At 45.1% G+C, this 23736-nt stretch overlaps 1 protein-coding gene across 1 annotated transcript in view; it reads right to left on the reverse strand.

The window, feature by feature from the left end:
* Positions 1-23736, reverse strand: part of LOC309550289 (uncharacterized protein) — a 436279-nt gene that overhangs the window by 25901 nt on the left and 386642 nt on the right. Inside the window, exons 8-11 of the mRNA XM_082250692.1 lie at positions 23411-23423; positions 5931-6008; positions 3174-3315; positions 1146-2215 (exon numbers count right to left, since the gene is read on the reverse strand). Coding sequence (XP_082106818.1) covers positions 1146-2215; positions 3174-3315; positions 5931-6008; positions 23411-23423 — 1303 coding nt within the window. The remainder of the gene's footprint in view (positions 1-1145; positions 2216-3173; positions 3316-5930; positions 6009-23410; positions 23424-23736) is intronic.

The raw sequence follows: 23736 nt of genomic DNA on the forward strand, positions 1-23736 counted from the left end.
TCGGTCCCAATTTCGATTCGATTGTTTACTCATTCCTAACACTGACTAACTGATGTGTGGCCCAGGCATAATTTTATAGGAGAGAGTCCATTTTGGCAAAGTTGGTGGCACCCCGGGATCCTTGGTATAGAAGGTAGACGATTTGTTCTCTCCTTGAAGAGGGAACAGATGCAGCAAGGCAGCACACCAGATCGAAGGGAGACACACTGGATTGGACTATAGACATTTATACACATCATTTACACAGCACTAGATATATTTAATCATATGCTACTTTTGTTTTTTGGGTTCTACTAATTTGATTCTTTACAGTACCTTTATTTTGTGGAATATTGAATTTTTGATGATTTCGGAGATTGACTTGCACTATGAGAGACAAGTTTGTTTTAGAACTGTATAAGTTTGGGACTAGCTTGAATGCATTCATATTGGTCATAAAGGACTTCTAATACAGCAGCCCATTGGTTGGGTGGGATTGTATTGGTCAAATTTGTACTCTAGTTTGTGGTCTTTTCGAGGGTGAGAATTGTTGAGAAGAGATACACCAGAAGCACAGAGTGGGTGGAATAGTTTACTTTGATTTCCTATGATCATCAGCTTTGTCTAGTGTCTATAAAACGGTATTAATCCTGCAGTTCTGCATTTCTGCCACTAGATGAAGCTAATGATCATAGGAAATCACTGTATGAAATAAAAAGCAACTAGCAAAATGTGTCTTGTTTGTGAGTCCTTGTCCCATTCTTTCAACAATGTTTTCAAAAATAGACTTCTAAAAAATGTACCCATCCAATGAAAGGTAATGACTCCATTTTTATTTTTCTACTGCTATCAATGGCCAACACGGGACAACACTTCATCCATGTCTTTGGTGATCTCTGATCTCCTTATGAAGTGTTTCTTACATGATGAAGATCAGCCATGGAGTATATCTGAGGTGTATATCAGGGTGTGCTTCTTCCCCACATGTCCACCAACATTCATATAGAAGACATTTCCCGCACTCAAGGCACTAATACACCTCAAGGGTTGTGTGGGATCCCTGATGTACAGGAAGACAGGACTTCATGGAGTAAATATTTCCTCACTCAGAACAGGAAAAAGGCTTCTCCTCCGTGTGAGATCTATGATGTGTGCAAAGATGGGACTTCTGAGAAAAAGATTTCCCGCAACTCAGGACAGGAATACGGCTTCTCTTCTGTGTGCAATCTCTGATGTCTGTAAAGCTGAGACTTATTTGAAAAATATTTCCCACACTCAGGACAGGGATACAGCTTTTCCCCTGTGTGAGACCTCTGATGTGTGAGAAGTATTGATTTTTGTCTAAAACCTTTCCCGCACTCAGAACAGGAATAAGGCTTTTCCCCTGTGTGAGACCTCTGATGCGTGACAAGTAGTGATTTTTGTATAAAACTTTTCCCACACTCAGAACAGAAATATGGCTTCTCCCCTGTGTGCAATCTCTGATGTCTGTAAAGATGTGACTTATGTGAAAAACATTTCCCGCACTCAGGACAGGAATATGGCCTTTCTCCCGTGTGACACCTTTGATGTGTGACAAGTTCTGATTTTTGCACAAAGCATTTCCCACACTCAAGGCATGAATACGGTTTCTCCCCTGTATGCAGTCTGTGATGTCTGTAAAGATCAGTCTTCTGTGAAAAACATTTCCCACACTCAGAACAGGAATATGACTTCTCCCCCATGTGCAATTTCTGATGTCTGTAAACATTGGACTTATGTGAAAAACATTTCCCGCACTCAGAACAGGAATATGGCTTTTCTCCTGCGTGAGAACTTTGATGTTCCACAAGTTCTGATTTTTTTACAAAAAATTTTCCACACTTAGGACAGAAATATGGCTTCTCACCTCTGTGAGATCTCTTATGTACATTAAAATCAGATTTATAATGGAAACTCTTCCCGCACTCAGTACAGGAAAACCTCTTATCTGTTGGAAGGGCGGCACTGTCCCTCACAGTCTGAGGTTCCTCAGGATAAGAGGAATACGATGGTCCGGCACCGCCCCTCACAGTCTGAGGTTCCTCAGGATAAGAGGAAAACGGTGGTCCATCTACACTGTGTGGTGTTGGATGGACATTTGAGGTAGCCGGGTTTTCTCCTGGACTATACTGTGTGATGTCCTCATCTTCTACTTTACAGTCTGGAGACAAAGTGAGACAATCCTCTGAAGTTTTCCTCATCTCCCGTCCATCTACTAAAATAGAAATAAAAAGATTTTTACTAGACATGAGCAGATTGGTTCCCCTAAACCAGGACTCCGCCCACATCAGGCAGCTTTGTCTCTGAGGATCTTACAATTCCCGCCTCAAGGTAACTAGTAAATGGGTCCTCTGATCTCCTACCAGTTCACAAGAAGTCCTGCACTTCCTTATTTAGTCCATGATTTAGTCATGAATAACAGCGGGGCTGAGCCCCACCAGAGATCAGAGAGTGAGGATGGGGGGAGAACAACCAAGATGAAGACTGGACTGATCCTGAAGACCACCATCATTGGGTTATTGACTCCTCCCTCATTATCACTTTCTGTTTGACTTTCCAAAGTATGAGGACGTTATCACATTATTATCAACATGTAAAAGTCTGTGCTCCAATCAAATCATCAGATATAAAATGTCCAGCTGGTAGAAAATGGGTGTTACAAAAGAGAATCCATATCATGTGTATATATAGCAGTGGGTAGAGGGGAGAGAGCGGAAGTCAGGACTATGTAATGTACAACATATTGTATAAGATACAACGATGACTATATAGTTTCATAATTATGTAATGTACAACATAGAGTATATAGTGCAGGAGTATGTAATGTACAACAGAGTATATAGTCCAGGGGTTTAGGAGTATGTAATGTACAACATAGAGCAGAAGTCAGGACTATGTAACGTACAACATATTTTATATGATACACCAATTAGGACTATATAGCATCATAATTATGTAATGTACATCATAGAGTATATAGTGCAGGGGTCAGGAATATTGCAGTTCATTAATCGTTGGTAACTTAAATGTTTACTTACCTAAGACATGTTGCAGAGATCCCACTCCGATGCTTCCAATCTTCTGAGACTGCACTCAGTGACTATACCCTCCCTACTCTGGACCAATCAGTGAGCAGTATGGGTAGAGGAATGTATTTAATGTTAATGACCCACCTGTGCTGATCTCTGTAGGAGTGTCCTCCTCTATAAATGTCCCCGTTATTCCATCCTCCTCCATAGACTGCTGATCATCACTCTCATACCTCTCTTCTTCTTCTGCTTTACCCTCAACTTTTATTTCTCTCAGATCTTCACCCTAAATTAAGAGAATGATGGAAAATATTATAAAAATTGTCAGCTTTAATATTGTGAAATCGCATAAAAGAAAAACACATCGTCACCACTAGTCCATGTTCTAGATACTCCGTCTCACCAACCTGATGATGGTGAGGGATGGTGCGATCTTCCTGTGTGGAATCCCGGGAATACAGAGGACGGGGACATCTCTCTGGTGGGTTCCTGATATTAGGTGGCTCCATCATATTCTTGTGTCCTGCAAACTCCTCCATCACTCCATACTCCTCATCTTTTACTTTACAATCGCCTTTGACAACAATGTTATAATTCCCTCAGTTTCCGCTCTGAATATTTTATAAACATCCATTATATCAAACAAGCTATGGATAAATCATACCTATCAGTGATTGTTCCTCATCTACCTGATGATGGTGAGGGATGGTGTGATCTTCTTGTGTGGAATCCCGGGAATACAGAGGACGGGGACATCTCTCTGGTGGGTTCCCATTACTGGATCCATCTGTAGGAAACACACACACTGACTGAATACATTGTTTCTATGGGTTTATCAGATGATGGGGGATCTAGGTGGACCCTCCGTACTGCTCTCTCCTTTACAATAAAGTCTCCTCTTACCCGGTGATGTGAGGGGCGGCTGATTCTCCATCATGACGTCCTTGTAGAGATCCTTGTGTCCTTCTAAATACTCCCACTCCTCCATGGAGAAATAGACAGTGACATCCTGACACCTTATAGGAACCTGACACACACAATGATACAGTCACCATCCAGACACATCCCTTGTCTGTTACTGGATAATGTCCCAGAATTCCCAGCACCGCTCACCTCTCCTGTCAGCAGCTCCATCATCTTCTTGGTGGCTTCTAGAATCTTCTGCATGTTGTGTCTCTCAGGTTTTAGGGAGTCACACGGAGGCACTGTGATGGTCATATGATCTCCTGACTTCATAGGAGGAAATCTCTGTATTGAAGAACCAATAGGAATATCATGTTAGAATCCCAGAATCCTCCTCACCTCTCCGGTCAGCTCTGTGTTTTATTAATAGAGATGAGAGTGATGTCATGTGACCTCCCAGAATCCTCCTCACCTCTCCGGTCAGCAGGTAGATGATCTCCAGAGTGAGGTTTAGTATCTTCTCAGTCATGTGACTCCGGTCCTCCTCCATCCTCATTGGTGCCGTCATTTGATCTATACAGGTCTCCTTGTCGACGAATAACCTTGGGAAATGAAAGTAAAAATTATTTAGATGGCATTGGTTTACACAATAATAGGATGTAGATGTGAGGGGGGTGAGGGGTGATAGGTGGATTTCTGTACATTTCGTACCACTGTCCGCATGTGAACACATTTAGTTTAGGACGGTTTAGTTTTTGGTACATTTTCATGAACCCTTTTCGGCTGCCGGATTAAAAAATCTTTTATCTGAAGGTTTTTTTTTTTTAAATTAGGTAAATATTTTTTGAGATGTCACAAATTTGTACAACCAGACATTAAAAGTACATGTATTTCACATCAGATATCAATTCAGCATACCAGCATTGTAGTTCATGTCACGGGAATGCTTTAAGCGCCCTTTAGAGCCGTATTGAGGGCCGTGCACAAACGGGACACTAGGGCCACTATAACAAAGCAGGTAGACAAGCATTAAATATTTGGAAAGCAAGTCGCATGCAGGTTTCAGCCATAGCATTACCAGCTAAATTAACCACTTAAGCCCCGGAGGATTTGGCTGCTCAAAAACCAGGCCATTTTTTGTGATTCGGCACTGCGTGACTTTAACGGACAATTGCGCGGTCGTGTGATGCTCTACCTAAACGAAATTGACGTCCTTTTTTCCCACAAACAGAGCTTTCTTTTGGTGGTATTTGATCACCTGTGCGATTTTTATTTTTTGCGCTATAAACAAAAAAAAAGCGACAATTTTGAAAAAATAACAATATTTTTCCCATTTTTTTATATGAAATTCTCAAAAAAATGTAAAAATCAATTTTTTTTAACATTTTAGGCCAATTTGTTTTCTGCTACATATTTTTGGTAAAAAAAAAAAAAAACGCAATAAGCGTATTTTGATTGGTTTGCGCAAAAGTTATTGCGTTTACTAACTACGGGAAAGATTTGTCATTTTTATTGTTTACTAGTAATGGCGGCGATCTGCGATTTTTTTTTTTTGCGGGACTGCGACATTGCGGCGGACAGATCGGACCCCTGACTGACATTTTTGACACTTTTGGGAGTACCAGTGACATTACTGCAGTAATCAGTGCTAAAAATATGCACTGTTACTGTTATAATGACACTGGCAGGGAAGGGGTTAACTTTATTGGTGATCAGTGGGTTAAATGTATCCCTAGGGGCGTGATTCTAACTGTGGGGGGGGGGGTGTGGCTTGTGATGTAACCACAGAGACATACAATCCTACATAGCATACTGTGAACATATACTGTAGGCGGTCGGCAAGTGGTTAAACATATCCATTTTTTTGATATATTTCACAACAATAACCTGAGAGTAACTAAATCAACTGGGGCCAAACCAGGGGAGGTCAACCAACTACCCCATACCTTCTCAATTTTGGAAAATCTGCCCCTTTGCTGATATATCAACTTTTCTAACCTCAATGTTGTGTCCATCTGCGCAAGCCATATTTGAGGCGAAGGGGGAGTACTGGAAGTCCAATGAAGTCAAATGAGCCTGATACAATTTAAATGGGTTTTAATTAGTTTTATATTATATCTGCAGACAAGGAATGATAAAATTCAACCAATGATAAAATTCAACCCTTTCCTTGACTTGTTTGCTCTGAGGCAGTGATGTGAGGACAATGTAGGGTGATCATGATGCCCAGGAAGGGGAACTTGCTGACTTTTGGCCGGAGTTACCGACGACTAATCAGGATAATTGGCAGAAAGAAAGAACTCCGGCTGCAAGGAGGCTCCAATCTCCGACAGCCCGCTAACTGGCAGGGGTAATGTCACTATCACTCTCTGCAGTAAGAGAAGGGATTGGATAGCAGGAGGATGCTGCTTGTGGAGTAGAGAGCTGAGGAGGGGGGGGGGGGGGGGGGTTGGAACTGTTCTCATCCCTTCAATGTACAGAGTAGCAGTGGGCTTCTGAATTTCAGCACCGAGCACTGCCAGACCCTGTGTTATGGGGGGTATTTGACTGCCTCCCAGTGCTGTATTTTGGCCTAGGCCAACAAGGCCCAGGCCTAGGGCGGCAGATTGCAGGGGGGCAGCAAATAGCCACCCCCCTCCACCTGAGACTCTATTGGCCAATGGTTGCTAGAGCCGCCTCTCTCACCCCCCTCTCGCTCACTCACCCCCTCGCTCTCTCACATTCACCCCCTTCTCTCTCTCTCCCCCCTCTCTCTCACTCACCCCCTTCTTTCTCTCCCCCCTCTCCCTCACCCCCCTCTCTATTTTTCTATCATCCCCCCTCTCTCTCTCATCCCTACTCTCTCTCTCTCACCCCCCCTCTCTCTCTCATTCCCTCTCTCTCTCTCTCATCCCCCCTCTCTCTCTCATTCCCTCTCTCTCTCTCTCATCCCCCCTCTCTCGCTCTCATCCCCCCTCTCTCGCTCTCATCCCCCCTCTCTCTCTCTCATCCCCCCTCTCTCTCTCTCATCCACCCTCTCTCTCATCCACCCTCTCTCTCATCCACCCTCTCTCTCATCCACCCTCTCTCTCATCCACCCTCTCTCTCATCCACCCTCTCTCTCTCTCTCTCTCATCCCCCCACTCCCTCATCCCTTCTCTCTCTCAACCCCCATCTCTCTCTCCCTCCCTCACCCACCCCCCTCTCTCTCTCCCACCCCCTCCCGTGAGCTCTCAGGGGTTCATGCTGGGACTTGTAGTCCTTCAATTTTGGAGGGAGTAACAAAAGGAGTGGGGAAAATTTACATAGGAGGGGGAGCGCCCAATTTTAGTCTTGCCTAGGGCAACACACAACCAAAATACACCACTGCTGCCTCCCCATATGCATATCACTGATCCCTGACCATTTGTTAGGCGATGTTGCGTTAACAGGTTTCCTCAAGGAATGAGTGCCCAACAAAGGGTAAAGGACTGTCCTTCTTTATTCCACTTGGTATCTTGAAAACATTTATTTGACCAGTGAGATGGTAAGAAGGTGAAGGTTGCCTTCCTTTCCTAGCGGGAGTTTTGAAAAGTAAGTTCAGGTGGGAGGACCAGTATTGACCAAGAGCACCCCTCTGTATCTTAGGGTCCCTCTAAGTCCTACAGCCTCCTCTTTCCTCAGAGCCTTTCTGTACACCAACCCTATCAAGAAGCCAGAGTCCTTCAGCTGTTCTAACCCCTCAGAATTTTTCACCCCCTCAGGAGCCTCAAAGTCCTTCATTCTCAGTACACCCTCAGTATTTTCCTCCCTCTGACACCAATGATGGAAGATATTCTTCGTGGCGGGCTGGGGAATGTTTTCTTCCTCCTGACCAGCAATGTAAGGGGCTCTATGCTCCATACTCCTGACCCCGGCACTCCAGCATTGTGTTGGCTGCATATTGTAATGATTGCCCATTGGCTGCCTGTGTAGTGTAATAATTGCCCTTTGTAGGCCATGTATGGTCGGGACGGTCATTGTCTTCTCTATTTATTATCAGCGCTGTTTGTTTGGTGGACCATATTACTAGAATTTAAGTTGTGTGGTTCAGCCCCGTAAGTGAGGAAATGTTCTGCCCCTGAAAGGATTAATCTAGGTTTCCACACTATATATGTGTGTATCATCATCTGCTGGAGATAAAAGACGTCACAGTGACTATGGAGGAAGAGGACGGACATGACGGGGGGGGGGGGGGGGTTACTGGGTGTTAATAGAAAATAAGATCTTATTACCTCCTCTACTGCCACTTCCAGCAATGTCTTCTCTCTACTTCCTCCCGACTCACCTCTCACCTGGAACTTCTTATTTATACATGACATCACTTCCTGTCTGTACCTGACATCACTTCCGGTCTTCCATAGAGACTTTTTATCTGGGTAGAAGTGAGATCACCACCTTGTGGAGATCAGAGGAACTGCAGCTTTGAGAAACGTCTCGTAGTGTGAACACGGCCTTGTGCTGTGCGTGTGTTTGTGTACTGTATATCCTTATACAGGGGTGTCAAACTCAATTTCATCACGGGCCGAATCAGGATTATGGTTGCCCTCAAAGAGCCAGTTGTATCTGTAAGACTGGATGTCCAGAGCACCCCCCCTCTCCACCATTAGAAGTCCCTCACCCTCCCTTACATGACAGTGCGCCCGAGTCTAGAGGAGGACCAGAGGAGGGCTGGAGACCACTGAATGCTAAGGCCAGGGGAAGTGGAGAGGAGAGGGTGCTATGGCTGCAAAGAGAGGCGCAAGATCTCTAGGAGGAGATCTGTCTTCCTCTCTGTTGCGGACTGCTGAGACGGTGAAAGGGGGGGGGGTAGATTCAAGCCTCTCTTTGGCTGCATGGAGAAGTACAGGATCTGGTGGAGGAGTTTTGTCCTTCTCTCTGCTGCTGACTGCTGAGAAAAGGTGGGGGCAACAATGAAGGGGTTGTCACAGCTGCAGGAGAGGTGTGAGGGGCATATGAAATGGCTTGGAGGGCTGGATTTGGCCCTGGGACCTTGTGTTTGACACGTGTTTCCTTATAGATGGGTCATCTCCACTCCCAGCAAGGGGGATATAAATATATCACTGCCTAGTCCAGCCTTTCTCAGCCAGGGTTCCTCCAAAGGTTTCTAAAGCCTAGTACACACGCAACGATTATCGGCCGACCGATCGTCCGTCTTTTGTCCAGAGTGGTGTTTTGTTGGTTGGAATGTGCCTAGATTGCACACAAATTTTCTCACCCGACAAAATTCTACTTCAGAAGTGATGTCGTGTGTTGGATTGCTTTCTTTGTGTTCTTTCTTCTCTGAGCATGCCCAGACTTGCTCATTAGATTTTTCCCTGTCGAAATCTGTACTGACTGCATGAAAATCGGCCGTGTTTTGACGGCAGACAAAGATTTTATAGCCTGCACACCAGATTTTTTTCGGCCGAAAATTCGGAGTCGGTTGTCGGAAGCATCATACTAACAAGCCGAAAATCGGCAGATCGGTCGTTGGACGAAAATTCCCTGCCGATTTTCGACTCGTGTGTACAAGGCTTAAGGGTTCCTCAAGCAATAAACAATTTCTGTCTCTCAGTAACAACTGGCATCAATGATCTGTAATGAGGCAGTCTTCCCACTGATGATGATAAAGGAATGTTCTTGTCCCACTGACTACTGATATAAGGGGGTCCTCCTCTGATTGGTCACCAATGTAAGGGGCCACTCCACTCGACATGCCCAAAAGTTAAGAAATTTTGGATCCGAGTTTATACATTTATACATTAATTAACTCGGACTAACCTTTTTACATCCCCCTGGCAAGCATTATCAGGTCGATCAATTAAGGATGTATCCTAGTTGCAATAATAGATCTTGGAGGTCTTTGTCTCTCCCGTTCGCACTGTTAAACACACAGAATGATCATGGATAATGGTAAATGGAAAATTATCAGCCTCCCTGAATGATAAAAATACATTTATTTCAAAAAATGTTGGACCCATGAGTACATTAGATCTCAGGATTATAACAAACAGCACTATGTGCTGGACCTGCAGGACAGATGGAGGCGTATGGTTCACTACTTCATATTTTCTTTTCATTGTTGAATTAGAAAGGGGTTTCATTATTACTAAAGTCATGCTGTTACTTAAAAATAAAGAATGATAAAAGGATATAGAACTTTACCCGGAGAAAGGTATGTGGTCCTGTCCAGGAAACCATTGTGAACCACTGGTTTACAATACAAAGCATATGAAAGTATGTATATTGTTGATGCTCTAGGTCACATGTGTCAAATACAAGGCCCGTGGGCCGAATCTGGCCCTCCAGGCTATTTATTTCGGCCCTCACACCCAGGGGAAGCGTGGAAGTGAGATGTGAACAGCCTGTGAAAGAGAGCGGATTCCTGCACACTGTGCATAGCACACCCCTAAACCCTACACTCAGTATGTAGCGCACATCCCTAAACACAGTATGTAGCGCACACCCCCAAACCCAACACTCAGTATGTAGCGCACATCCCTAAACACAGTATGTAGCGCACACCCCCAAACCCTACAATCAGTATGTAGCGCACACCCCCAAACCCTACACTCAGTATGTAGCGCACACCCCTAAACCCTACACTCAGTATGTAGCGCACACCCCTAAACCCTACACTCAGTATGTAGCGCACACCCCCAAACCCTACACTCAGTAAGTAGCGCACACCCCTAAACCCTACACTCAGTAAGTAGCGCACACCCCCAAACCCTACACTCAGTAAGTAGCGCACACGCCCAAATCCTACACTCAGTATGTAGCGCACACCCCCAAACCCAACACTCAGTATGTAGCGCACATCCCTAAACACAGTATGTAGCGCACACCCCCAAACCCTACAATCAGTATGTAGCGCACACCCCCAAACCCTACACTCAGTATGTAGCGCACACCCCTAAACCCTACACTCAGTATGTAGCGCACACCCCCAAACCCTACACTCAGTAAGTAGCGCACACCCCTAAACCCTACACTCAGTAAGGAGCGCACACCCCCAAACCCTACACTCAGTAAGTAGCGCACACGCCCAAATCCTACACTCAGTATGTAGCGCACACCCCTAAACCCTACACTCAGTATGTAGCGCACACCCCTAAACCCTACACTCAGTATGTAGCACACCCCCCCAAATCTACACTCAGTATGTAGCGCACACCCCCAAACCCTACACTCAGTATGTAGCGCACCCCCCCAAACCTTACACTCAGTATGTAGCACACACCCCCAAACTCTACACTCAGTATGTAGCACACACCCCCACACCCTACACTCAGTATGTAGCGCACACCCCCAAACCCTACACTCAGTATGTAGCGCACCCCCCCCAAACCTTACACTCAGTATGTAGCACACACCCCCACACCCTACACTCAGTATGTAGCGCACACCCCCAAACCCTACACTCAGTATGTAGCGCACCCCCCCCAAACCTTACACATAGTATGTAGCACACACCCCCAAACCCTACACTCAGTTTGTAGCACACCCCCACACCCAACACTCAGTATGTAGCGCACACCTCCAAACCCTACACTCAGTATGTAGCGCACACCCCCAAACCCTACACTCAGTATGTAGAACACACCCCCAAACCCTACACTCAGTATGTAGCACACACCCCTAAACCCTACACTCAGTATGTAGCACACACCCCAAACCCTACTCTCAGTATGTAGCGCACACCCCCAAACCCTACACTCGGTATGTAGCACACACCCCAAACCCTACACTCAGTATGTAGCACACCCCCCAAACCTTACACTAAGTATGTAGCGCACAACCTGAAAACCCTACACTCAGTATGTAGCGCACACCCCCAAACCCTACACTCAGTATGTAGCACACACCCCCAAACCCTACACTCAGTATGTAGCGCACACCCCCAAACCCTACACTCAGTATGTAGCGCACACCCCCAAACCCTACACTCAGTATGTAGCGCACACCCCAAAACCCTACACTCAGTATGTAGCACACACCCCAAACCCTACACTCAGTATGTAGCATAGTCCCCTCAACAGTAGAACCCTCCTAGCAAAAATGTACCCTTCCCCCAAGCAACAATAGATCCTCCAGCAGCCCAGCATCAATAGACCTTCCAGCAGCCAACAACAATATTCCCCTCCCTCAACAGTAGAACCCTCCCAACAAAAATGTACCCTTCCCCCAAAAACAACAGATCCTCCGGCAGCAAGCATCATTAGACCTTTACCATTACCATGACCTTTCAGCAGCCAACTAGAACAGACCCCTCCCTCAGCAGTAGAACCCTCCCAACAAAGATTTACCCTTCCCCCAAAAACAACAGATCCTCCAGCAGCCAGCATCATTAGACCTTTCAGCAGCCAACTAGAACAGACCCCTCCCTCAACAGTAGAACCCTCCCAACAAAAATGTACCCTTCCCCCAAGAAAAAATAGATCCTCCAGTGGACCAGCATCAATAGACGTTCCAGCAGCCAACTAGAATAGACCCCCTCCCTCAACACTAGAAAACCCCCAGCATAAACTTACACCCCTACAGCAACAATAGATCCTCCAGCAGCCAGCATTAATAGACCCTTGAACACACCCCAGCACCCCTTGCCATTGGATGCATTCAGTGCTGGAGGTGCCGGAGCTGCATTCCGCCGCGTTACTGATGAAAAAAAGCCATGTTCACACTGAATGCAACTTCGAAATTGTGCTACTTCAATGGGAGTTGCACCATTTTGAAGCTGCAGATCAGTGCAATTTCAGGCGTGATTTCATGCACAGATGTACATGCAAGTCGCACCTAAAATTGCAAAAATCAGCACTTGGGAGACTTGGGAGTCGCACTGATTGGAACGGTTCCATTGCTGACAATAGGGTGCGACTTGTCTTGCAATTTATAACTGTCAGATCGCATGACAAGTCGCACCGGTGTGAATGGAGCCTAAGGGTCTTCTAGATTGTAAGCTCTAACGAGCAGGGCCGTCCAATTCCTCCTGTATTGAATTGTACTGTAACTGTATTGTCTTCCCTCACATTGTAAAGCACTGCGCAAACTGTTGGCGCTATATAAATCCTGTATAATAATAATAAAAAGGGTCTAACAGATTTCCTACAAGACCTCACACTTTTTTTTTTTATGAGGATCTCCCTTCCTCAAAGAGTCTTAAATATAATTTTGGGGGATATTTTCTTTTTTTCATTCTTGCTGTAGGATGTGCTAAAATTATACTTACAAAAAATAAATTATACCATTTAACCACTTGCCAACCAGCCGCCGCAGTTATATACCGGCAGGTTCTGGCGAATCGCCGTACCTGTACGGCGGTCCGCGGGAGCGCTCCTGGGGGCCCATTCCCCTCACAGTTAGAAAACATCCCCTAGGCTCACGCTTAGCCCTTTGATCGCCCCTGGTGTTAACCCCTCCCCTGCCAGTGTCATTAGTACAGTGACAGTGCATATTTTTAGCACTGATTACTGTAGTAATGTCACTGGTCCCCCCAAAAGTGTCAAAAATGTCAGTCAAGGGTCCGATCTGTCCGCCGCACTGTCGCAGTCCCGCTAAAAATTGCAGATCCCCGCCATTACTAGTTAAAAATAAAAAAAAAATAAAAATGACATAAATCTTTCCCCTAGTTTGTAGACGTGATAAGTTTTGCACAAACCAATCAAAATACGCTTATTACGTTTTCTTTTTTTTTCTTTTTACCAAAAATATGTAGCAGAATACAAATTGGCCTAAAATGATGAAAAAATGTGATTTTTAATTTTTTTTTATTGGGAATGTTATATAGCAGAAAGTGAAAAATATTGTTTTTCTTTTTTTTTTTCCAAAATTGTCGCTCTTTTTTTGTTTATAGCGCAAACAATAAAAATCGCAGAGGTGATCAAATACCACCAAAAGAAAGCTCTATTTATGGGGGAAAAGGACATCAATTTTATTTGGGTACAGCGTCGCACGACCGCGCAATTGTCAGGTAAAGTAACGCACTGCCGAATCGCCAAAAATGGCCTGATCTGAAGCTGGAAAATTGGCGGCAAATAAAATTTCTTTGCTGGCTTCTTTGAGAGCGTTTTTTTTTTTTTTTTAACCCTTGCCTACAGTGCACTTTCACCCCCTTCCTCCCAGGCCAATTTTCAGCGCTGTCACACTTTGAATGACAATTGCGCGGTCATGCTACACTGTACCCATATGAAATGTTTATCATTTTTTTCACACAAATAGAGATTTCTTTTGGTGGTATTTAATCACCTCTGGGTTTTTTATTTTTTACAAAAAAAAAAGAAAAAAGACAGTCAATTTTGAAAAAAAAAATAATTTTTCCCCTTCACTGATGTGCGCTGTTGAGGCGGCACTGATGAGGTGGCACTTATGGGCACTGAAGAGGTGGCACTGATGAGGAGGTACTCATATGCCGCACTGATAGGTGGCCCTGATGAGCAGATAGGCGGCACTGATGGGCACTAAGAGGTGGCACTGATGGACAACTGATGGGTGGCACTGATGGGCAGCACCATCAGTGCCCACAATCAGTGCCCATGGAGCTGCCAGTCAGTGCCCATCAGTGCCTAGATGAGCAGGCACTGATGGGCACTGATTGGCAGCACTATGGGCACTGATGGAGGGCACTAATTGGCACTTTATTTACATTTTGTGTAATCAGGGCTCTGATGATCAGTGCCCTGATTTCTTGTACTTGTCTCCCCTATGAGGAGGAGCCTCTGATCGGCTGTCCTCGCCTCACTTTGACAGTGTGAGGCGAGGAGAGCCGAATAACGGCACTTCCTCATTTACATGTGACCGGCTGTGATTGAACACAGCCGATCACATGGGTAAAGAGTCATGTCATTGACTGTTTACCGAGATCGGAGTCGCGCCGTGTCCTAGCTGTTCTGGTGCACTGTCATATGACGGCGTCTTAGAACAATAGCTACACTGCTCGCCGTCATTTGACGGCGGGCGGGTATCAAGTGGTTAAAAAAGCTGTCAGTGAAACATCATTTTAAACTCGTTTATTTATTTTTTTCGCTTTGTAAATGTCAGCGCTGCTTCACAGGCAGGATTAGGACACCCCCCACCCCAGACATGTTATTTAACAGCTTCCGGACTGCATGAAATCTCATACCTGTACTTGATTTTGTTTCCTGGGTCTGGGACACGCATGCGCACCGCCGGTGACCAGCTCCCGCTGTGATTGGACACAGCGGGAGCCAATCAGCGGGTCCGGTGGGCCCCATGTCTGCCAGGACCCAACAATCATTCCCAAGGCAGACAGGACGGCGGTCTGCCCGGCCCGCGGGCCGCTTTAACACGACCCCGCAGGTAATTTGGAAATATCTATTGTTGTGGCCCCTGTGAATCCCCGGGCGCTGCTCAGGATCCCTGGGATCTCTGGATCTTTCATAGTTACATGGTTAGTGAGGTTGAAAAAAAGACATCAGTCCATCCAGTTCAACCCATAATGTGTATGGGTTTGCTGCCGACCGTACATTGTATACCCCTGTATGTTGTACATTGTATACCCCTGTATGTTGTGGTCGTTAAGGTGACCATCTAATATTTTTTTGAAACTATCGATGCTCCCTGCTGATACCACTGCTTGTGGAAGAGAATTCCACATCCTTACTGCTCTGACAGTAAAGAACCCCTTAGGTAGATTAAGGTTAAACCGTTTTTCTTTTAGTTTTAGTGAGTGGCCACGTGTCTTATTGAATTCCCTTTCTCTGAAAAGTTTGTTCCCTATGTTAGGGTCAACAGTACAGTATTTGTACATTGATATCATATCCCCCCTCAATCGTCTCTTCTCCAGAGAGAATAAGTTCAATGTTTGTAGTCTTTCCTCATAGCTGATGTCCTCCATTCCCTTTATTAGCTTTGTTGCCCTTCTCTGGACTTTCTCCAGTTCCAGCACATCCTTCCTGAGGACCGGTGCCCAGAACTGGACAGCATACTCCAGATGTGGCCGGACCAGAGTCTTGTAGAGTGGGAGAATAATCTCTTTATTTCTGGAGTGAATCCCCTTTTTTATACATCCCAGTATTCTGTTGGCTTTGCTTCCAGCGGCTTGGCATTGCATGCCACTGCCAAGCCTGTTATCCACTAGGACCCCCATGTCCTTTTCCATCTTAGATTTACCCAGAAGTTCCCCCCCTAGTGAGTAGCTTGCTTTCTGGTTTCTGATGCCCAAGTGCATTACTTTACATTTTTCAACATTAAACCTCACCTGCCATGTAGTTGCCCACCCCATTATTTTGTTCAGGTCCGCTTGTAACGTTTCCACATCCTGCATAGAAGATATTGGCATGCCTAGTTTAGTATCATCTGCAAATACTGAGATTGTACTAGATATCCCATCTTCTAGGTCAGGGGTGTCAAACTCAATTTCATCATGGGCCGAATCGGGATTATGGTTGCCCTCAAAGGGCCAGTTGTATCTGTAAGACTGGATGTCCAGAGCATCCCCCCCCCCCCTCTCCACCATTAGAAGTCCCTCTCCCTCCCTTACATGACAGTGAGTCTAGAGGAGGAGCAGAGGAGGGCTGGAGACCACTGAATGCTAAGGCCAGGGGAAGTGGAGAATAGAGGGTGCTATGGCTGCAAAGAGAGGCGCAGGATCTCTAGGAGATCTGTCTTCCTCTCTGTTGCGGACTGCTGAGATGGTGAGGGGGGGGGGGGTAGATTCAAGCATCTCTTTGGCTGCATGGAGAAGTACAGGATCTGGTGGAGGAGTTTTGTCCTTCTCTCTGCTGCTGACTGCTGAGACAAGGTGGGGGCAACAATGAAGGGGTTGCCGCAGCTGCAGGAGAGGTGTGAGGGCCACATGAAATGGCTTGGAGGGTCAGATTCGGCCCTGGGGCCTTGTGTTTGACACGTGTGCTCTATGTCGTTTATTATTGGTACCAGGACAGAACCTTGGGGGACCCCACTTACCAAACCCACCCAATCCGAGTACTCTACATTTATCACCACCCTCTGTACTCTCCCCTGGAGCCAGTTCTCTATCCAGGTACTCACCTTATGGTCCATACGTACCTTAGTTTGTACAGTAAGCGTTTGTGGGGAACGGTGTCAAATGCCTTTGCATAGTCCAGATACACCACATCCACAGGCTTACCTTTATCCAGATACACCACATCCACAGGCCTTTCTTTATCCAGATACACCATATCAACAGGCCTTCCTTTATCCAGATACACCACATCCACAGGCCTTTCTTTATCCAGATACACCATATCAACAGGCCTTCCTTTATCCAGATACACCACATCCACAGGCTTTCCTTTATCCAGATGCACCACATCCACAGGCCTTTCTTTATCCAGATACACCATATCAACAGGCCTTCCTTTATCCAGATACACCACATCCACAGGCCTTCCTTTATCCAGATACACCACATCCACAGGCCTTCCTTTATCCAGATACACCACAGCTACAGGCCTTCCTTTATCCAGATACACCACAACCACAGGCCTTCCTTTGTCCAGATACACCCCATCCACAGACCTTCCTTTATCCAGATACACCACATCCACAGGCCTTCCTTTATCCAGATACACCACATTCACAGGCTTTCCTTTATCCAGCTACACCCCATCCACAGGCCTTCCTTTATCCAGATACACCACATCCACAGGCTTTCCTTTATCCAGCTACACCCCATCCACAGGCCTTCCTTTATCCAGATACACCACATCCACAGGGCTTCCTTTATCCAGATACACCACATCCACAGGCCTCTCTTTATCCAGATACACCACATCCATAGGCCTTCCTTTATCCAGATACACCATATCCACAGGCCTTCCTTTATCCAGATACACCACATCCACAGGCTTACCTTTATCCAGATACACCACATCCACAGGCCTTTCTTTATCCAGATACACCATATCAACAGGCCTTCCTTTATCCAGATACACCACATCCACAGGCTTTCCTTTATCCAGATACACCACATCCACAGGCCTTTCTTTATCCAGATACACCATATCAACAGGCCTTCCTTTATCCAGATACACCACATCCACAGGCCTTCCTTTATCCAGATACACCACATCCACAGGCCTTCCTTTATCCAGATACACCACAGCTACAGGCCTTCCTTTATCCAGATACACCACAACCACAGGCCTTCCTTTGTCCAGATACACCCCATCCACAGACCTTCCTTTATCCAGATACACCACATCCACAGGCCTTCCTTTATCCAGATACACCACATTCACAGGCTTTCCTTTATCCAGCTACACCCCATCCACAGGCCTTCCTTTATCCAGATACACCACATCCACAGGCTTTCCTTTATCCAGCTACACCCCATCCACAGGCCTTCCTTTATCCAGATACACCACATCCACAGGGCTTCCTTTATCCAGATACACCACATCCACAGGCCTCTCTTTATCCAGATACACCACATCCATAGGCCTTCCTTTATCCAGATACACCATATCCACAGGCCTTCCTTTATCCAGCTACACCCCATCCACAGGCCTTCCTTTATCCAGATACACCACATCCACAGACCTTCCTTTATCCAGATACACCACATCCACAGGCCTTCCTTTATCCAGATACACCACATCCACAGGCCTTCCTTTATCCAGATACACCACATCCACAGGCCTTCCTTTATCTAGCTGTCATCTCACTTCTTCATAGAAGGTTAATAGATTGGTCTGACAGGAGCGATTTTTCATGAATCCATACTGATTACTACTAATAATACCGTTTTCATTACTAAAGTCTTGTATATAGTCCCTTATCATCCCCTCCAAAATATTGCAGACTACTGATGTTAGGCTAAACGCCTTTCAATTCCGCGGGACTGCACGTATGCCATATTAGTTCTTTTACCATTAACCTTATACATCCTCTTATACATGCTACTGTTTTGAACTCAAAGTGATGGTCCAGCCCAGCCTGATGCATCCAATTCCGGCTTTTCCTGTTACTTGTATTGTTAACTTGTTTTGCCTACCAGAGAGCAGGATCTGTGAGTTAGGTCTGCTCAGTGTGTGATTCATTGGGTCTAGAGAGTGTTTCACACTTCTCCAATAGGGAGGCATGTTGGACAGTGGGAGGAAACCCGACCAATGAATATATAGGCTTTGATACAGTCCTGGTGATTGGTAGAGACAGGCTGTCTCTGTGCATTTTGGGATACTGTATAAAAGCCAGGAGCACATGTGCTGCGGGGTCTTTGGCTGGTGAGCAGAGACCCGGAGGGAGGGTGGCGGCTGCCTCCTCCTCTGTAGTGGTGGCACGTGGTTGCAGGCGGTTGGCCTGGGGACCAGAGGAATGGAACTGAATCCAGAGGTCCAGGAGAGCTGACTAAAGGGGGAAAGACACTGGAGACCCTCTGAAAACAGTGTCGGGAGTACAGGGGATCATGTCTAGGGGCCTTACCTGAGGGGGTCCACCCCGGTGTAGGATAGTCTGAGGACGGGTGTCAGTGTGTCAAGTGAAAGGGGATACTAGGAGAGTATCCTGAAGATAATCTAGTCCATCAAATCATCTGGATAGGGACTTAATCCAAATTCACCTAGTTGCAGGGTGAAACAGCAGCCAGACTGCATCGTCAGAAGTAGGAGTCCTCTGCATTGTGAATAGTTAATTTGGAGTATCCCACTATTCCCTTCTCCCATCCCTAATTTAAATAAAAAAACAAAAACAACTACATGCCCCTGGACTGATCATTGACTGAGCCAAGTAAAGTGTTAATCTGTGCATACTGAAATTGCTAATGGTAACCCAGGGGGACCCGAAGGTGTGGAATTCAGCAGTCCTCAAGGGGGCCGTGCTACAGTTCTATTTACTACATTGGCATCATTCATGACTATTATTGCTGCCATCATAATCATCATCGGTGGGTTCATATAGCTCTTATCTGTGGTTAAGCCTTGTGCGACTGATTAGGGAGCACACATGCTCCGAATTGAGATGAATACATTGTAAAATCTCAGTCAATGTCAGTTGGAACTGCGACCCACACTGTACTGGTGGACTTCCGCCAGTATACGGCTTCCTCCCAGGCGTGAACATAGATATCAGATTCCCCCCATACAAAGCTAGCCGACAACTTAGCTTGTACTGGAATCTTCTACGTTATGGAAGAGTTTAACACTCAATTTATACACACAGGAACACATCCCCCTCCTGATCAAATTACCCCATCAGGTCAGGTGCCTGATTACATTATCATATGTCGATGAAATTGTGTACAGAAATAGAATGAACCTGAACTAATTATCCAGCCATCTGGACAGAAATAATATATGAGTTCATTACCAATCAACAATGGGACAGACAGGCTTAACAGAATCCACATCACACCTCAATAGACAGACAATAGGGAGAGCCTGTCTCTGACATTGAAGTGCAATACACATTATCATATGTTTAAATAAAGAAACCCATTTGAAGCAATCCAAACCATTAAGTATCTGTCTTTCACTCCCAGTGATGGTGAGTACCATCACAGTCTAAATCAGTTATAAATATATTTGGACACAACATGTACACTTGGTGTTATGTTCCTGTTCATATATTCTGAACTTAAAAGTTGACAGACAACCTTTATTACCAATAATATGTAATGTACTTTACAATGTTCCTGACATATATTTCAGCTTCCTGGATTTTTGTTTTCATCTGTGATTTAACACCTGTTTAGATTTGTCACCCATGTGACGAAATTAAAAAGTATGCCGTTTGCAATAAACTTTGCATAAAATAGTTAATTTGCATTTATTTTTTTGGTCCAAAGAATGTCATGCAAAATGGTCAGCCCTCACGCATGTTCACTTCATCAAATCTGGCCCTCTATGAAAAAAGTTTGGACACCCCTGATTTAAGGGCTCAAGAAATAAGATTTACACATCAGGACTGATCAATTTTTAAATATTCATGCCATAGCTCGTACACTCTATATCGTTAACACAGACCAAATAATGTACACGGGTTTGGGATAATTTTAACAAAGAAATGTAGCAGAATACAGTTTGGCCTAAATTTATGAAGAATGATTATTTTATTTGCAAAGCAAAGAAGTTTATATGGCAAAAAAAAAAAAAAAACACACAGTGGTGATTAAATACCACCAGAAAAAAAGCTCTATTTTTCTAAAAAATAATTAGAAATGATAATAAAAGATAAAAAAATATTCACATGGGTACAGTGTTGCATGGCTGAGTAAATTATATTCAAAGTATGACAACGCTGAAAGCTACAAAATTGGCCGGGGCAGAAATGGGGTGAAAGTGTCTGATCTTGAAGTGGCTAAAGAAAAGTCTCCTGATATTCAGAAGTCTATTTGTAGCACTGCCCTTGAGGACTGCTGGATATTACACTTTCGGGTCCCCCATGGGTTAGCAACACTGGCATTCACAATTTAACACTTTACTTCTTGGCTCAGTCAATGATCAGTCAAGAAGTTTGTAGTTGTTTTTGGTGTTTTATTTTAAATAGGGATGGGAGAAGGGAATAGTGGGATACTTCGAATTAGCTATTCACAAGACAGAGGACTTCTAATTCTTGATACAGTCAGGCTGTTGATTCACTGTCTGTCACTTTGGGGTTAAGTCTCTATCCAGATGACTTGATGAACTAAATTCTCTCCAGGACACTCTCCTAGCATCCTCTTTCTCGACCACTGACACCCGTCCTCTGACTATCCTACTCCGGGGTGGCCCACTCAGGTCAGGCCCCTTGACAGGATCCCCTGTACTCACGATACCGTTTTTCTAGGGTCTTCCCCCTCAGTCAGCTTTCCTGAACCTCTGGGTTCAGCTCCGTTCCTCTGGCCCTCAGGATGACCTCCTAAAGCCACTGCTACAGAGGAGGAGGCAGCCGCCCCCTCTGGGACTCTGCTCACCAGCCGAAGACCCCACAGCACATGTGCTCCTGGCTTTTATACAGTATCCCAGAATGCATTGAGATAGCCTGTCTCTGCCAATCACCAGGACTGTATCAAAGCCTGTATCCATTGGTCAGGTTTTCTCCCACTGTCCTACATGCCTCCCTATTGGACCAGTGTGAAACACTCTCTAGACTCAATGAATCACATGCTGAGCACAATGAGCAGTCCTCACTCACAGATCCTGCTCTCTGGTAGGCAGAAAGCAATATAGATTTGCCTGCTGCTCTTCCGATAGGCAGACAGAGCCAATAACTATACTCTCTCACTAGCACCTACCTATGAATGTGCTACATATTCATAAAAAATGGTGCTAATTGGTATGATATTTACATAGTTACATAGTAGGTGAGGTTGAATAAAGACAATAGTCCACCCAGTTCAACCTGTGTAGGTGTGTGTGGACGTATTTATTTCCCATACCCCTGAATGTTTCGATCCTTGAGATGTACGTCCAAGAGTCTTTTAAAAGTAGCCATACTTCCGGCAGTTACTACCATTTGTGGCAGGGAATTCCACAGTCTTGTAGCCCTAACAGTAAATAACCCCCTGCGTAGCCTGAGGTTAAAACTCTTCTCCTCTAAACACATTGAATGACCTTGTGTCCTCATGCATTCCTTGCAACTGAATAGTTTTTTTTTTCTATGCTCTGATCACCATTGAGGTATTTGTAAATCGCTATCATGTCTCCTCTCACGCGTCTCTTCTCCAGGGATAATAAATCAAGTGCTTCTAAACGCTGTTCGTAATTAAGGTCCTCTAATCCCCTAATAAGTTTTGTTGCCCTTCTCTGTACTCTCTCAAGCTCCAATACATCCCTTCTGAGTACTGGCGACCAGAACTGGACAGAATACTCCAGATGTGGTCGGACCAGAGTTTTATAAAGTGGTAGGATTATAGTTTTATTTAGCGCCATCTATTTGCCAAATGTTGTATTTTTGTTTTTTTATATATATACTTTCCTGACTAAGGGGTACCCCTGGAAGTAATTGTCAGTGTTGGCCGGCTTTCGTTGGGGCCATTTTGTTGATAGTGAACATGTGGCTGTCTCTATAAAAGTGGGCAGCAGAATGTTAGTGGGCTGCCAAACAAAGTCTCTCCTGCATTAATTGTGTCAGCATTGGGCTAGGCATGGATGTTCAGCTCACTCCTCCTGGTACACAGGCATCGGGTCCAGATCACTTGGCGGTCTGCAGTCCTTTGAATTTAGGTCCCGCAAAGGTCAATCTTTCTGCAGGTCCCGTGTTCCACATAGCTCAGTCTGTCAGCTCTGATATAGGCACTCACAGCAGGGGGTCACTCAGGCTCCTGTAGACAAAGCAAGTGCCACCCGGGTCTCTGAGCAGGCTCAGCAAAGGCATCCCATCCAAGCAGCACAGCTTCCTCTCAGCAAAGACCTCTCAGTCTTCAGATCTGCCCAGGAAAACAATCATGTGTCTCTCCTCCTCTGTGAGTAGGGATATTGGCTCCTGTAGTTCTTTCAAACTATTAAACACAGTGATTTCCTATGATCACCAGCTCCATCTACTGGCCATAACGAGGTATTATTTGCAAAATATCTCAATAAGGAAAAATAGTTCAATACCGCATTATAGCCACTACAAGGAGCCAAAGATCAAAGGAAATATCTTTAGGAAATAAAATAAGACCAACATTCGTTACGACTTGATGAATGCATTTTTTCATTTTTTTTTTCAAAAATAGACTTCTAAGTCTTTACACCGCACACTAATGACTCAATTTTACTTTTTCTATGGCTTTAAATGGCCAACACGGTACAACACTTCATCCATGTCTTTGGTGATCTCTGATCTCCTTATGAACTGTTTCTTACATGATGAAGATCATCCATGGAGTATATCTGAGGTGTATATCAGGGTGTGCTTCTTCCCCACATGACAGCTGTGATGT

This window comes from Pelophylax lessonae (assembly GCF_965119305.1).
Source record: "Pelophylax lessonae genome assembly, chromosome: 3".
In the NCBI taxonomy this organism is placed as follows: Eukaryota; Metazoa; Chordata; class Amphibia; order Anura; family Ranidae; genus Pelophylax; species Pelophylax lessonae.